This window comes from Engystomops pustulosus, unplaced genomic scaffold (genome assembly GCF_040894005.1).
Source record: "Engystomops pustulosus unplaced genomic scaffold, aEngPut4.maternal MAT_SCAFFOLD_179, whole genome shotgun sequence".
NCBI classification, from domain to species: domain Eukaryota; kingdom Metazoa; phylum Chordata; class Amphibia; order Anura; family Leptodactylidae; genus Engystomops; species Engystomops pustulosus.
The window spans coordinates 26188-42500 of record NW_027285059.1 but is presented as its reverse complement, the minus strand read 5'-3'; the positions used below and the strand labels follow the sequence as shown (position 1 = coordinate 42500).

The following is a 16313-nucleotide window of genomic DNA, read 5'->3' as shown; positions in this document are numbered from 1 at the left end:
TGTACTGGATATATCAGGAGGGTCCTGTCTGGCGTAGAAACCTGCCTTAACCTTTGTTCTGGGCATAGAGGAGGAATCATCATTGAGCCTCCACATCCAAAGGAGGAGCGCAGGGAGGAGAAGAGCAGGGAGGAGGAGCGCAGGGAGGAGGAGCACAGGGGGGAGAAGAGCAGGAAGGAGGAGAAGAGCAGGAAGGAGGAGGAGCGCAGGGAGGAGGAGCGCAGGGAGGAGGAGCGCAGGGAGGAGAAGAGCAGGAAGGAGGAGAAGAGCAGGAAGGAGGAGGAGCGCAGGGAGGAGGAGCGCAGGGAGGAGGAGCGCAGGGAGGAGGAGCGCAGGGAGGAGAAGCGCAGGGAGGAGAAGCGCAGGGAGGAGAAGAGCAGGGAGGAGGAGCGCAGGGAGGAGGAGCACAGGGAGGAGAAGAGCAGGAAGGAGGAGAAGAGCAGGAAGGAGGAGGAGCGCAGGGAGGAGGAGCGCAGGGAGGAGGAGCGCAGGGAGGAGGAGCGCAGGGAGGAGGAGCGCAGGGAGGAGAAGCGCAGGGAGGAGAAGCGCAGGGAGGAGAAGAGCAGGGAGGAGAAGAGCAGGGAGGATAAGAGCAGGGAGAAGAAGAGCAGGGAGGAGAAGAGCAGGGAGGAGAAGAGCAGGGAGGAGAAGAGCAGGGAGGAGGAGCGCAGGGAGGAGGAGCGCAGGGAGGAGGAGCGCAGGGAGGAGAAGCGCAGGGAGGAGGAGCGCAGGGAGGAGGAGCGCTGGGAGGAGAAGCGCTGGGAGGAGGAGCGCTGGGAGGAGGAGCGCTGGGAGGAGAAGCGCTGGGAGGAGGAGCGCAGGGAGGAGGAGCGCAGGGAGGAGGAGCGCAGGGAGGAGAAGCGCTGGGAGGAGAAGCGCTGGGAGGAGAAGCGCTGGGAGGAGAAGCGCTGGGAGGAGGAGCGCTGGGAGGAGAAGCGCTGGGAGGAGAAGCGCTGGGAGGAGAAGCGCTGGGAGGAGAAGCGCAATGAGGAGAAGCGCTGGGAGGAGAAGCACAATGAGGAGAAGCGCAATGAGGAGAACTGCTGGGAGGAGGAGAACTGCCGGGAGGAGAAGAGCAGGGAGGAGGAGCGCAGGGAGGAGAAGAGCAGGGAGGAGAAGCGCTGGGAGGAGAAGCGCAGGGAGGAGAAGCGCAGGGAGGAGAAGCGCAGGGAGGAGAAGCGCAGGGAGGAGAAGCGCAGGGAGGAGAAGCGCAGGGAGGAGAAGAGCAGGGAGGAGAAGCGCAGGGAGGAGAAGCGCAGGGAGGAGAAGCGCAGGGAGGAGGAGCGCAGGGAGGAGGAGCGCAGGGAGGAGGAGCGCAGGGAGGAGGAGCGCAGGGAGGAGATGCGCTGGGAGGAGAAGAGCAGGGAGGAGGAGCGCAGGGAGGAGAAGCGCAGGGAGGAGGAGCGCAGGGAGGAGGAGCGCAGGGAGGAGATGCGCTGGGAGGAGAAGAGCAGGGAGGAGAAGCGCAGGGAGGAGATGCGCTGGGAGGAGAAGCGCAGGGAGGAGGAGCGCAGGGAGGAGGAGCGCAGGGAGGAGATGCGCTGGGAGGAGAAGAGCAGGGAGGAGAAGCGCAGGGAGGAGATGCGCTGGGAGGAGAAGAGCAGGGAGGAGAAGAGCAGGGAGGAGAAGCGCAGGGAGGAGGAGCGCAGGGAGGAGGAGCGCAGGGAGGAGGAGCGCAGGGAGGAGATGCGCTGGGAGGAGAAGAGCAGGGAGGAGGAGCCTTTTACCTTCAGGAGCCTCTCTTTGCACCTCTGGCCCTCATCTCTCACTCACAGTCATCAGAGAGGAATGTAAAAGAACTGACCTGTGCTGATGAGAATAAAGCACTTGGAGTGAGATAGAAGCTTCTGTATGTGGCTGTGTATCTCTCCTTGTGATGTTCCCTTGGGCTATGCAAGGCACAAGCATAGTAGTCCACCCGACTCCAGGCACCACACTCGCCCACAACCCTGAAAGGCTGAGAGACCCTTATCCCTCGCCTTAGTGAATCTCAGACAGCCAGGAGTCCTTCCCCCCGCTCTGGTCAGATATGAGGCAGGTCCGGAGATGGACTATATTGGGCCAGAAGCCAATCCTAGTGTTGTATAAAGCAGATGTGTGGATCCATGGACGGCCCCGGTCACCCCCATTCTCCCACCATCACTTTGACCTCAGAACCCAAGACAGGTCAGGACTCATCAATGTGATCACAGAACAACAGTTCTGGTGTCGTTTAATTTGGTTTGGGCTTCCAGTTCATTTGGACACCAAATATGACCCATCTACAATCCTTCCATTGTGAGTTCTGTGGATCTCCTCATCCCATGGGACCCGGTCGTGTGTCCCACTACACAGACCCCAGAAATGTCTCAGTATCTCCAGCCTTTGTCTGCGCCTGCACTGATGGGGATAAAGCACTAGGGGTGAGCTAGAAGCTTCTTATTATCTCCAGCCTTTGTCTGTACTGACAGGGATAAAGCATTAGGGGTGTGATAGAAGCTTCTTATTATCTCCAGCCTTTGTCTGTGCCTGCACTGATGGGGATAAAGCATTAGGGGTGTGATAGAAGCTTCTTATTATCTCCAGCCTTTGTCTGTGCCTGCACTGATGGGGATAAAGCACTAGGGGTGAGATAGAAGCTTCTTATTATCTCCAGCCTTTGTCTGTACTGACAGGGATAAAGCACTAGGGGTGAGCTAGAAGCTTCTTATTATCTCCAGCCTTGTCTGTGCCTGTACTGATGGGGATAAAGCACTAGGGGTGAGCAAGAAGCTTCTTATTATCTCCAGCCTTTGTCTGTACTGACAGGGATAAAGCATTAGGGGTGTGATAGAAGCTTCTTATTATCTACAGACTTTGTCTGTGCCTGCTTTGATGGGGATAAAGCACTAGGGGTGAGATAAAAGCTTCTTATTATCTCCAGCCTTTGTCTGTGTCTGTACTGATGGGGATAAAGCACTAGGGGTGAGCTAGAAGCTTCCTATTATCTCCAGCCTTTGTCTGTGCCTGCACTGATGGGGATAAAGCACTAGGGGTGAGATAGAAGCTTCTTATTATCTCCAGCCTTTGTCTGTGCCTGTACTGATGAGGATAAAGCACTAGGGGTGAGATGGAAGCTTCTGTGTCTGTACTAATGATGCTGATGACAGGGGTGGCCATGATTGATGATGGTTATTGATGATGATGATGGACAATGTTGCGCTCGGACTCCTCACACGGTCTCTGTCTCTTGCAGGTTATAAATGAGCAGCCCTTATGCCCAATATGAGCTGGAGCTTCTTAACCCGTCTCCTAGAAGAAATCCACAATCACTCCACGTTTGTGGGGAAGGTATGGCTCACAGTCCTCATCGTCTTCCGGATAGTCCTGACAGCCGTGGGCGGAGAGTCCATCTACTCCGATGAGCAGAGCAAGTTCACCTGCAACACGAAGCAGCCGGGGTGCGACAACGTCTGCTACGACGCCTTCGCCCCTCTCTCACACGTGCGTTTCTGGGTCTTCCAGATCATCATGATCTCCGCTCCATCTGTCATGTATCTGGGCTACGCCATCCACAGGATCGCCAGGGTGTCTGAGGAGGACAGGAGGAAACAGGCCCTCAAGAAGAAAAAGCCCTTCTCCAGCTGGAGGACCGGTGAGAACGTTGAAGACCCTGAGGATGAGGAGGAGGAGCCCATGCTCTACGAGACTCCAGCCGAACCCAAGAAGGTGGAGAGTAAAGACAAGGAGAACAAGAAGCACGATGGTCGCAGACGAATACAAGAGGAGGGTCTCATGAAGATCTACGTCTTCCAGCTGCTGTCCAGGGCCATCTTTGAGGTGGGCTTCTTGGCTGGACAATATTTCTTGTATGGTTTCAGAGTCCGTCCTTCTTTCCAGTGCAGCACCTCGCCGTGTCCGCACACTGTGGACTGCTTTGTCTCCAGGCCCACCGAGAAGACCATATTCCTGCTGATCATGTATGTGGTCAGCTGCTTATGTCTGGTCCTTAACATCTGTGAGATGTTCCACCTAGGCATCGGGACCATAAGGGACATCATCCGCAGCAGGAGGACTAACGGCATCAGACAGCCACCCTACAACTACTCCTACCCCAAAAATATCACCTGCCCCCCTGAATACAATATGGTGGTCAAGTCCGACAAGTCCACCAGACTCCCCAACAGTGTCATGGCACATGAGCAGAACCTGGCCAACGTGGCCCAAGAGCATCAGTGTACGAGCCCGGACGACAACCTACCCTCCGACCTCCCTGCTTTACACAAACACTTACGAGTGGCCCAGGAGCAGCTGGACATCGCTTTCCAAACCTATAACACTCAGGTCAATGGTCACGCGTCTCGGACCAGTAGCCCAGTATCTGGGGGAACAGTGGTGGAGCAGAACCGGCTCAATTCTGCTCACGAAAAGCAGGGGGCCAAGCCTAAGGCCGGTTCTGATAGAGGTAGCACCAGCAGCAAGGATGGGAAGACCTCTGTATGGATATAACCTGGAAGCGGCTCCTCCACCCGATTCTTCACCGACTCCACGTCTACATTTCTAACCACAAATTCCAGTATTTTTATAATAACATTGGGGGGGGCGGTCTCTCCGAGTCCAGGGTTTCTCTCCGGTGACCTGGCGGGGCTGGAGAACGTTTGCACATTACTGGGTACAGACTGGGAATGTTCAGTCTTGTTTTTTATGTTTCTAACTGTAACTTTTATTTGTACAATTTGTTTTTCTAAAAGAAAAAATTCAATGAAACTTGAAAAATTTCTGTCTGAACCATCGTAAACGTTTTCTATCAGAACTCGTATTGAATAACGAACCCCATTGAAGTCAATGGGAGACTCGAGCATTTTTCACTGAAAGAACACATGGAAAGAAGAACACAGTGAAGAACACATTGCAGATGTTTCCAGACATGTTTCCATACATCTGCAATGTGTTCTTCACACATATTGTTCTGCATATACTATTGTGAGGAACACCTTTCTGCACTCGTGTCTTCTGATAAGTTATCGGATGTACGGAACATCTGCAATGTGTTCTTCGCTGTGTTCTTCACTTAAATGATCCTTTGTTCACTATTTTCATTGTATTCTTCACTGTTCTTCACTTTCGTTAAGTAAATGCTCGTCCGACCAACGAGCCGTTCCGAGTACTCTGATACACGAAAGAGCATCAAGCTCGGACGAATATACTCGCTCATCTCTAGTCGCAACACAAAGTAGACCCTACACACAGGACCCTGTGGAATAAGGGACCGCGATGGGCTCCAACCACACGCCACCGGCAGGAGACCACACGTATCACACGTGACAACCCCCGAGGGTCATTACACATCTCATTATTTTATGGCCTTAACTTCCTTCATATGGACTTAGAATCAGGAGGGGGGGGTATCTTCTGGAAGGAGGGAGGTCTCTTCTGGAGGGAGGTCAGTCTCTTCTGGAAGGAGGGAGGTCTCTTCTGGAAGGAGGGAGGTCTCTTCTGGAGGGAGGGAGGTCTCTTCTGGAAGGAGGGAGGTCAGTCTCTTCTGGAGGGAGGGAGGTCTCTTCTGGAAGGAGGGAGGTCTCTTCTGGAAGGAGGGAGGTCTCTTCTGGAGGGAGGGAGGTCTCTTCTGAAAGGAGGGAGGTCTCTTCTGGTCACTTTTAGTTCTGTAGTTTGAGGACCTGCAAAGGTATCGGAAAGACTGTTTTCTACATATGTGTTGAGCCGGGGATTTCATGGGCGGAGGTCCTTCTCTTTATTATCTCTACAGGTCAGTATCAGGATCAAGTGCTCATGGGCCCCCTAGAAACTTTGGGCAGTCGTCCAAATAGCCGATATTATAACCCACTACTGATCATGGGATTAGATACACAGCTCAGCACATGGTATCACACAGCAAAGGATTAGATATACAGTTCAGCAGACAGTATCACACAGGTTTAGATACACAGGGCTGCAGACAGTATCACAGGTGATAGGATTGGATACAAGGTACACACCTACCTGGGGGTGGTTAAGATGCAATATAAATTTATGCCATCATCCACACACATTTCATTTGTCACACAGGGGTCTCTGAACTTTCACAAACACAGGGGAGGGGTCTGCAGACTGTGGGGGGCAGAGGGCACATTACTGGGGGGGGCAGAGGGCACATTACTGGGGGGAGCAGACGGCACATTACTGGGGGGCGCAGAGGGCACATTACTGGGGGGCGCAGAGGGCACATTGCTGGGGGGCGCAGAGGGCACATTACTGGGGGGGCGCAGAAGGCACATTACTGGGGGGCGCAGAGGGCACATTACTGGGGGGCGCAGAGGGCACATTACTGGGGGGCGCAGAGGGCACATTGCTGGGGGGCGCAGAGGGCACATTACTGGGGGGGCGCAGAAGGCACATTACTGGGGGGCGCAGAGGGCACATTACTGGGGGGCGCAGAGGGCACATTACTGGGGGGCGCAGAGGGCACATTACTAGGGGGGGCGCAGAGGGCACATTACTGGGGGGGGCGCAGAGGGCACATTACTGGGGGGCGCAGAGGGCACATTACTGGGGGGGCGCAGAGGGCACATTACTGGGGGGGGCAGAGGGCACATTACTGGGGGGGGCAGAGGGCACATTACTGGGGGGGGCAGAGGGCACATTACTGGGGGGGGGCAGAGGGCACATTACTGGGGGGGTCCAGAGGGAACATTACTGGGGGGGTCCAGAGGGAACATTACTGGGGGGGTCCAGAAGGCACATTACTGGGGTGGTCCAGAGGGCACATTACTGGGGGGGTCCAGAGGGCACATTACTGGGGGGGCAGAGGGCACATTACTGGGGGGGCAGAGGGAACATTACTGGAGGGGTCCGGCGGGAACATTACTGGGGGGGGGGCAGAGGGCACATTACTGGGGGGGCAGATGGCACATTACTGGGGGGGCAGATGGCACATTACTGGGGGGGCAGAGGGCACATTACTGGGGGGGGCAGAGGGCACATTACTGGGGGGCGCAGAGGGCACATTACTAGGGGGGGCGCAGAGGGCACATTACTAGGGGGGGCGCAGAGGGCACATTACTGGGGGGGCAAAGGGCACATTACTGGGGGGGCAGAGGGCAAATTACTGGGGGGGGCAGAGGGCACATTACTGGGGGGGCAGAGGGCACATTACTGGGGGGGCAGAGGGAACATTACTGGGGGGGGCAGAGGGAACATTACTGGGGGGGCAGAGGGAACATTACTGGGGGGGCAGAGGGAACATTACTGGGGGGGCAGAGGGAACATTACTGGGGGGGCAGAGGGAACATTACTGGGGGGGCAGAGGGCACATTACTGGGAGTGGCAGAGGGCACATTACTGGGGGGGGAGAGGGAACATTACTGGGGGGGCAGAGGGAACATTACTGGGGGGGCAGAGGGCACATTACTGGGGGGGGCAGAGGGCACATTACTGAGCAAAGAAAAGAACTTTGTTACATTGTAGCCAATTGGAAAGATCAAAAGACAGCACTCCCTGTATATACAACCGACAACTGAACCAGGAATTGTACTTAAAGCAGAGAAATAAACGTCGCCAAGTCTTAGGTGACGATCCGGAGTAACCCGGTGATGGCCGCAGTTCTGGTCAGTGGATGATTTATTGCTGGGACAATTTATAGCCTCAGAATGAGAATAGTTACACCTCGGCCTCAATCCATAGAAGAATCTGGAAAGATACGGACTGGGCAGAAGATGGAATTTATATGTCCAGGAATTATTGAAAGCCGAGTCCTCACCATCTCCAGAATAAGAGGGATTTTGATTTCCCTTGTATTGGATAAATTGGGGAGTTTTGTTGTGCATGTGCACAGAAATCCGTGTCAAATCCACAGTTGATTAACCAATATGTCAGACAGAGAGGTGGCAGGTGGAGCAGGCAGAGGTGGCAGGTGGAGCAGGCAGAGGTGGCAGGTGGAGCAGGGAGAGGTGGCAGGTGGAGCAGGCAGAGGTGGCAGGTGGAGCAGGGAGAGGTGGCAGGTGGAGCAGGCAGAGGTGGCAGGTGGAGCAGGCAGAGGTGGCAGCACAGTAAGGGGATGTCGCAGCAGGGGTGACTCTGTGAGGCCAGAACTGCCGTTTTTATCTAGCGGCAGTGTGTTGATGAACAACCCAAAGGTTCTCAATTGGTTGATTAAGTCATCCAATTCCTCCCAGATGACATCTGCCAACCCCAGCCAAGAGTCCGTGGGTTTGTCAGATACGATTAGTTGGCGTGGCCCAGGAGCAGGTCAGCAGAGCTCACCTGTCCTCAACCAGCCTCTGTCCTGTTCATTTTCCTCAGCCAGAGAGCTACTATGTGGTCTGGGGTCAGCGCCACTATGCAGCAAGGATGAAGTCTTTGAGAACACTGTGGCCTATGATGTGGCTGCCACCTCCATAATTTGTCATTGTGCCACTCTGCGGCTACTCATGCTGCTGCCAACTGACCGCTGTCTCCCTGAAACACCCTGTGATTTCCATAATGCTGTTTTCACCCTCCATCGCTCTATGACGTTGCCACTGTGTTTGGTTTTCCCCTTCATTTCATCTGTCAGAAGGATGAAAAGCTTCAGGATTGAGCCAAAAGCAGGAGTGGATACAGAACACAGAGGACATGCAAGTATCCCATTTACTGCTCATCTCTGTTCAGGATCCGCTCCTGTTTGTTTTTGGCTTTAGCAATACTGATGGATTATTGACCGATTGAAAGAGGACACTGACGGGTGAAATGAAGGGCAAAATGATCAGTGACGTCAATGCAGAATTACTGCCGACACCCTCTGCACTCTTTTGGGGGGTTTCCTCATGTGTCCGCGTGTAACAGAACAGGTTCTGCCGTAATCTATGGAATCATCTGATGTCAGTGTAATAGAGTGCACTCTGTGATGTTATAGTGGGATCTTGGCCCTCAGCTCGGGCCTTTCGAGCCGGCACAGACGTTACCTTGTCAGGCTGCGTTCCCGCTTCGCTTATTTGGTGAAGTTGGCCTATGTAAGTGCACATGGAAGTGAAGAGTGAAGCGATTCTAAGAGCGGCGGCTGTCATGTGCGTGTCATACTAAAACACAGCATTGTTTGAAGACCAAACCACACTCCCTATGCATATTTATACATGGCACAACATTCTACAACACCCTACAGGCTCTCTGTAGCCAGGAAATTAAGCAATCATTCAGCTCTGGCATCTTGCAGCTCTGGCATCTCTGGGTCTGGTCCTTGAACCTCTCAGGCCAAGTGCCCTGTGGCCTCTGTCAAATTTGATTCTGTGGGTGTCGAGCTCCTCCAGAATTCTGTTAGAGACTTCAGGGGCCTCTGCAGGAGAGGTTGGTCAAATACAGACGTGGTATGATGTGTCCAGGACCACCGTCTCCCCCTCCCTAATGGGTGTGTAAGGGGGAGACAGCTGAGACCTCTGTGGGGGATTCCTCATGGTGTCCCTTCCGGGGAGCACTGGGGGATCGTTATCAGGATCCTTAAATTCACGTAGGGGAGAGTCTTCTAGCTGAGACTGGGGCTGAGGAAATGGCGATGCTCGGCAGCAGTGGGATGTAGGCACGAGCCTCCATGATGCTCCATTATCCAGGGGATTCTCAAAACTACAGATCGGGTCTTCTATCAACCCGGAGACCTCCGTTTCATCAGCACAGAATTTACTTCTATAGATTAAGAAGCCGATACCTTACGGACCTTATTAAAGGACTTTCTGTTCTTTTCATTCAGAGAAGGGAAAGTTTTAAGCCTCAGTGACATTTGTCCGGAGAACTAAACACTAAAGTTACCAACAAAAACTATTCCTAGCAGAGCTGCAGAGAGCGGAGACAACCTGCACCGTGCTGCCGGCTTCTCCCTAGCCTGAGATTAGATACAGCTTCTTATATCCATCAGCACTTCTTAGGAAATCACATTCAGCTATTTCAGAAGTGGGCGGCGCTTCCACGTAGTGACATCAGCTTAGGGCACTGAGGCCAGAGAACCGAGTGCATTCACATGAATCAGCACAGCAGGTTTCTAATTGGCAGATTTGAAGCATATGCATATACATGCTCTTGACATCACTTCACGTCCTTCAACTCCTCTCCTACTGCCCCACCCAACAAGCCTCCTCTCGTCTCTAGCTGTCCTATACGGATTCCCATGGTTACCAGGAAGCTTGGCAAATGGAGATTAGCCTATGGGGACAAGGTAAAACCGCTGCTAGCCGCTAAACACCTGACAATTAGAGTAAATTAGAGAATTGCTAATATTTGCTTAGTGTAGAGTTAGGAGAAGCTTTTTATACTTTACTCTTGTTCTTTAAGCTGCGGGGAGGAGCCTTTCAGGAGATCTCAAGGTCTTCTAGATAATTTGGAAACATGTGGGGCAGAATATTTCCAGTGAAGCCCATGATTGGAGCAGCTTCTCGGGTAAATCTGGATTCCACGTCCACACACTTTGCTGGATGCTGCGGCTTCGGGAGGGATATTTTGTGGATTAAGTGTAGGGGTCTTTTTTTAACCCTTTTACATCTCTATAAATCCTTTTGTGTTTTGTGCTGCTGCGAAGGACGACAGGAAGAGGAGATTATTCTTACACTTTTCTTCTCTCCTGCAGCAGCACATGAGTCTTCCCTCCCTTTTATATATAGGTTTTATCTTGATAACACAAGGAAGAGGATTAGATATTCACCTGTCCCCCACCTGTATCCGGGGCGTTAACCCATTGTGCACATTACGATGATAATTATGCGGCTTCCTTTCTTTATGGGTGAAATCCTTCCTTTCCCTGCTGTAGGATAGTGGAGGCCGCGGGGCATTTATAGGAATGTTTGGCATAGAGAAGGGCAGAAAGTTCAGGACAGTTTCCTGAAGCGTCAGAGGCCCTTCCCCCAATGTCCAGTGTCTCATTATAGAGGACCAGTAATGTATATATTTCCCCCACAGAGAGAATCAACACAAATGTGACTGCAGCTCTAGATGTGACTGCAGCTCTAGATGTGACTGGAGTACAGAGCTGGATGTGGCCGATGACCTGACAGCGGGGGCAGCCATAACACCCATCCAGGTGACCACCCACTAACAAGGAGAGGAAGGAGCCACAGAGGCCGACAAAGTGACCCCTATCAACCCCCGAACCCTTCACCCTCATCAGCAGGAAGAAAGGATGGAAAAGAAAATAGAAACATCACAATCAGCAGAAGTTTATAAAGTATCCCCCCCCCCCCCCCAACAGAACAAATGTACAGTACAGTGTATTATCCATCTCCTCCAGCAGGGGGGAGTACAGTACAGTGTATTATCCATCTCCTCCAGCAGGGGGAGTACAGTACAGTGTATTATCCATCTCCTCCAGCAGGGGGAGTACAGTACAGTGTATTATCCATCTCCTCCAGCAGGGGGAGTACAGTACAGTGTATTATCCATCTCCTCCAGCAGGGGGAGTACAGTACAGTGCATTATCCATCTCCTCCAGCAGGGGGAGTACAGTACAGTGTATTATCCATCTCCTCCAGCAGGGGGGGGGAGTACAGTACAGTGCATTATCCATCTCCTCCAGCAGGGGGAGTACAGTACAGTGTATTATCCATCTCCTCCAGCAGGGGGGAGTACAGTACAGTGTATTATCCATCTCCTCCAGCAGGGGGGAGTACAGTACAGTGTATTATCCATCTCCTCCAGCAGGGGGAGGAGTACAGTACAGTGTATTATCCATCTCCTCCAGCAGGGGGAGTACAGTACAGTGTATTATCCATCTCCTCCAGCAGGGGGGAGTACAGTACAGTGTATTATCCATCTCCTCCAGCAGGGGGGAGTACAGTGCAGTGTATTATCCATCTCCTCCAGCAGGGGGAGTACAGTACAGTGTATTATCCATCTCCTCCAGCAGGGGGAGTACAGTACAGTGTATTATCCATCTCCTCCAGCAGGGGGAGGAGTACAGTACAGTGTATTATCCATCTCCTCCAGCAGGGGGAGTACAGTACAGTGTATTATCCATCTCCTCCAGCGGGGGGAGTACAGTACAGTGTATTATCCATCTCCTCCAGCAGGGGGGAGTACAGTACAGTGTATTATCCATCTCCTCCAGCAGGGGGAGTACAGTACAGTGTATTATCCATCTCCTCCAGCGGGGGGAGTACAGTACAGTGTATTATCCATCTCCTCCAGCAGGGGAGGAGTACAGTACAGTGTATTATCCATCTCCTCCAGCAGGGGGAGGAGTACAGTACAGTGTATTATCCATCTCCTCCAGCGGGGGGAGTACAGTACAGTGTATTATCCATCTCCTCCAGCAGGGGGAGGAGTACAGTACAGTGTATTATCCATCTCCTCCAGCAGGGGGAGGAGTACAGTACAGTGTATTATCCATCTCCTCCAGCAGGGGGAGTACAGTACAGTACAGTGTATTATCCATCTCCTCCAGCAGGGGGAGGAGTACAGTACAGTGTATTATCCATCTCCTCCAGCGGGGGGAGTACAGTACAGTGTATTATCCATCTCCTCCAGCAGGGGGAGGAGTACAGTACAGTGTATTATCCATCTCCTCCAGCAGGGGGAGTACAGTACAGTGTATTATCCATCTCCTCCAGCAGGGGGAGTACAGTACAGTGTATTATCCATCTCCTCCAGCAGGGGGAGTACAGTACAGTGTATTATCCATCTCCTCCAGCGGGGGGAGTACAGTACAGTGTATTATCCATCTCCTCCAGCAGGGGGAGTACAGTACAGTGTATTATCCATCTCCTCCAGCAGGGGGAGTACAGTACAGTGTATTATCCATCTCCTCCAGCGGGGGGAGTACAGTACAGTGTATTATCCATCTCCTCCAGCAGGGGGGAGTACAGTACAGTGTATTATCCATCTCCTCCAGCAGGGGGGAGTACAGTACAGTGTATTATCCATCTCCTCCAGCAGGGGGGAGTACAGTACAGTGTATTATCCATCTCCTCCAGCAGGGGGAGTACAGTACAGTGTATTATCCATCTCCTCCAGCAGGGGGAGTACAGTACAGTGTATTATCCATCTCCTCCAGCAGGGGGAGTACAGTACAGTGTATTATCCATCTCCTCCAGCAGGGGGAGTACAGTACAGTGTATTATCCATCTCCTCCAGCAGGGGGAGTACAGTACAGTGTATTATCCATCTCCTCCAGCAGGGGGAGTACAGTACAGTGTATTATCCATCTCCTCCAGCAGGGGGGAGTACAGTACAGTGTATTATCCATCTCCTCCAGCAGGGGGAGTGCAGTACAGTGTATTATCCATCTCCTCCAGCAGGGGGAGGAGTACAGTACAGTGTATTATCCATCTCCTCCAGCAGGGGGAGGAGTACAGTACAGTGTATTATCCATCTCCTCCAGCAGGGGGAGTACAGTACAGTGTATTATCCATCTCCTCCAGCAGGGGGAGTACAGTACAGTGTATTATCCATCTCCTCCAGCAGGGGGAGTACAGTATAGTGTATTATCCATTTCCTCCAGCGGGGGGAGTACAGTACAGTGTATTATCCATCTCCTCCAGCGGGGGGAGTACAGTACAGTGTATTATCCATCTCCTCCAGCAGGGGGAGTACAGTACAGTGTATTATCCATCTCCTCCAGCGGGGGGAGTACAGTACAGTGTATTATCCATCTCCTCCAGCAGGGGGAGGAGTACAGTACAGTGTATTATCCATCTCCTCCAGCAGGGGGAGTACAGTACAGTGTATTATCCATCTCCTCCAGCAGAGGGAGTACAGTACAGTGTATTATCCATCTCCTCCAGCAGGGGGAGTACAGTACAGTGTATTATCCATCTCCTCCAGCAGGGGGAGTACAGTACAGTGTATTATCCATCTCCTCCAGCAGGGGGAGTACAGTACAGTGTATTATCCATCTCCTCCAGCAGGGGGAGTACAGTACAGTGTATTATCCATCTCCTCCAGCAGGAGGAGTACAGTACAGTGTATTATCCATCTCCTCCAGCAGGGGGAGTACAGTACAGTGTATTATCCATCTCCTCCAGCAGGGGGAGTACAGTACAGTGTATTATCCATCTCCTCCAGCAGGGGGAGTACAGTACAGTGTATTATCCATCTCCTCCAGCAGGGGGAGTACAGTACAGTGCATTATCCATCTCCTCCAGCGGGGGGAGTACAGTACAGTGTATTATCCATCTCCTCCAGCAGGGGGAGTACAGTACAGTGTATTATCCATCTCCTCCAGCAGGGGGGAGTACAGTACAGTGTATTATCCATCTCCTCCAGCAGGGGGGAGTACAGTACAGTGTATTATCCATCTCCTCCAGCAGGGGGAGTACAGTACAGTGTATTATCCATCTCCTCCAGCAGGGGGAGTACAGTACAGTGTATTATTCATCTCCTCCAGCGGGGGGAGTACAGTACAGTGTATTATCCATCTCCTCCAGCAGGGGGAGTACAGTACAGTGTATTATCCATCTCCTCCAGCAGGGGGAGTACAGTACAGTGTATTATCCATCTCCTCCAGCAGGGGGGAGTACAGTACAGTGTATTATCCATCTCCTCCAGCAGGGGGAGTACAGTACAGTGTATTATCCATCTCCTCCAGCAGGGGGGAGTACAGTACAGTGTATTATCCATCTCCTCCAGCAGGGGGAGTACAGTACAGTGTATTATCCATCTCCTCCAGCAGGGGGAGTACAGTACAGTGTATTATCCATCTCCTCCAGCAGGGGGAGTACAGTACAGTGTATTATCCATCTCCTCCAGCAGGGGGAGTACAGTACAGTGTATTATCCATCTCCTCCAGCAGGGGGAGTACAGTACAGTGTATTATCCATCTCCTCCAGCAGGGGGAGTACAGTACAGTGTATTATCCATCTCCTCCAGCAGGAGGAGTACAGTACAGTGTATTATCCATCTCCTCCAGCAGGGGGAGTACAGTACAGTGTATTATCCATCTCCTCCAGCAGGGGAGGAGTACAGTACAGTGTATTATCCATCTCCTCCAGCAGGGGGAGTACAGTACAGTGTATTATCCATCTCCTCCAGCAGGGGGGAGTACAGTACAGTGTATTATCCATCTCCTCCAGCGGGGGGAGTACAGTACAGTGTATTATCCATCTCCTCCAGCAGGGGGAGTACAGTACAGTGTATTATCCATCTCCTCCAGCAGGGGGAGTACAGTACAGTGTATTATCCATCTCCTCCAGCAGGGGGAGTACAGTACAGTGTATTATCCATCTCCTCCAGCAGGGGGAGTACAGTACAGTGTATTATCCATCTCCTCCAGCAGGGGGAGTACAGTACAGTGTATTATCCATCTCCTCCAGCAGGGGGAGTACAGTACAGTGTATTATCCATCTCCTCCAGCAGGGGGAGTACAGTACAGTGTATTATCCATCTCCTCCAGCGGGGGGAGTGCAGTACAGTGTATTATCCATCTCCTCCAGCAGGGGGGAGTACAGTACAGTGTATTATCCATCTCCTCCAGCAGGGGGGAGTACAGTACAGTGTATTATCCATCTCCTCCAGCGGGGGGAGTACAGTACAGTGTATTATCCATCTCCTCCAGCAGGAGGAGTACAGTACAGTGTATTATCCATCTCCTCCAGCAGGGGGAGTACAGTACAGTGTATTATCCATCTCCTCCAGCAGGGGGAGTACAGTACAGTGTATTATCCATCTCCTCCAGCAGGGGGAGTACAGTACAGTGTATTATCCATCTCCTCCAGCAGGGGGAGAAGTACAGTGTATTATCCATCTCCTCCAGCAGGGGGAGTACAGTACAGTGTATTATCCAGCAGGGGGAGTACAGTACAGTGTATTATCCAGCAGGGGGAGGAGTACAGTACAGTGTATTATCCATCTCCTCCAGCAGGAGGAGTACAGTACAGTGTATTATCCATCTCCTCCAGCGGGGGGAGTACAGTACAGTGTATTATCCAGCAGGGGGAGTACAGTACAGTGTATTATCCAGCAGGGGGAGGAGTACAGTACAGTGTATTATCCATCTCCTCCAGCAGGAGGAGTACAGTACAGTGTATTATCCATCTCCTCCAGCGGGGGGAGTACAGTACAGTGTATTATCCAGCAGGGGGAGGAGTACAGTACAGTGTATTATCCATCTCCTCCAGCAGGGGGAGTACAGTACAGTGTATTATCCATCTCCTCCAGCAGGGGGAGGAGTACAGTACAGTGTATTATCCATCTCCTCCAGCAGGGGGGAGTACAGTACAGTGTATTATCCATCTCCTCCAGCAGGGGGAGTACAGTACAGTGTATTATCCATCTCCTCCAGCAGGGGGAGTACAGTACAGTGTATTATCCATCTCCTCCAGCGGGGGGAGTACAGTACAGTGTATTATCCATCTCCTCCAGCGGGGGGAGTACAGTACAGTGTATTATCCAGCAGAGGGCGCACGGGC

At 52.4% G+C, this 16313-nt stretch overlaps 1 protein-coding gene across 4 annotated transcripts in view; it reads left to right on the top strand.

Annotated features, from left to right (window-relative positions):
* LOC140108746 (gap junction gamma-1 protein-like) overlaps nt 1-4731 on the top strand; it is a 55904-nt gene extending 51173 nt beyond the window's left edge. For 2 of the 4 annotated variants that reach the window (XM_072131941.1, XM_072131942.1), the window contains exon 2: nt 3215-4731. In XM_072131941.1, the coding sequence (XP_071988042.1) occupies nt 3235-4467 (1233 nt within the window). In that variant the 5' untranslated portion in view covers nt 3215-3234 and the 3' untranslated portion in view covers nt 4468-4731. The remainder of the gene's footprint in view (nt 1-3214) is intronic. The other 2 variants (XM_072131940.1, XM_072131939.1) reach the window with 2 other exon arrangements.
* Nucleotides 4732-16313: the final 11582 nt, after the last annotated feature.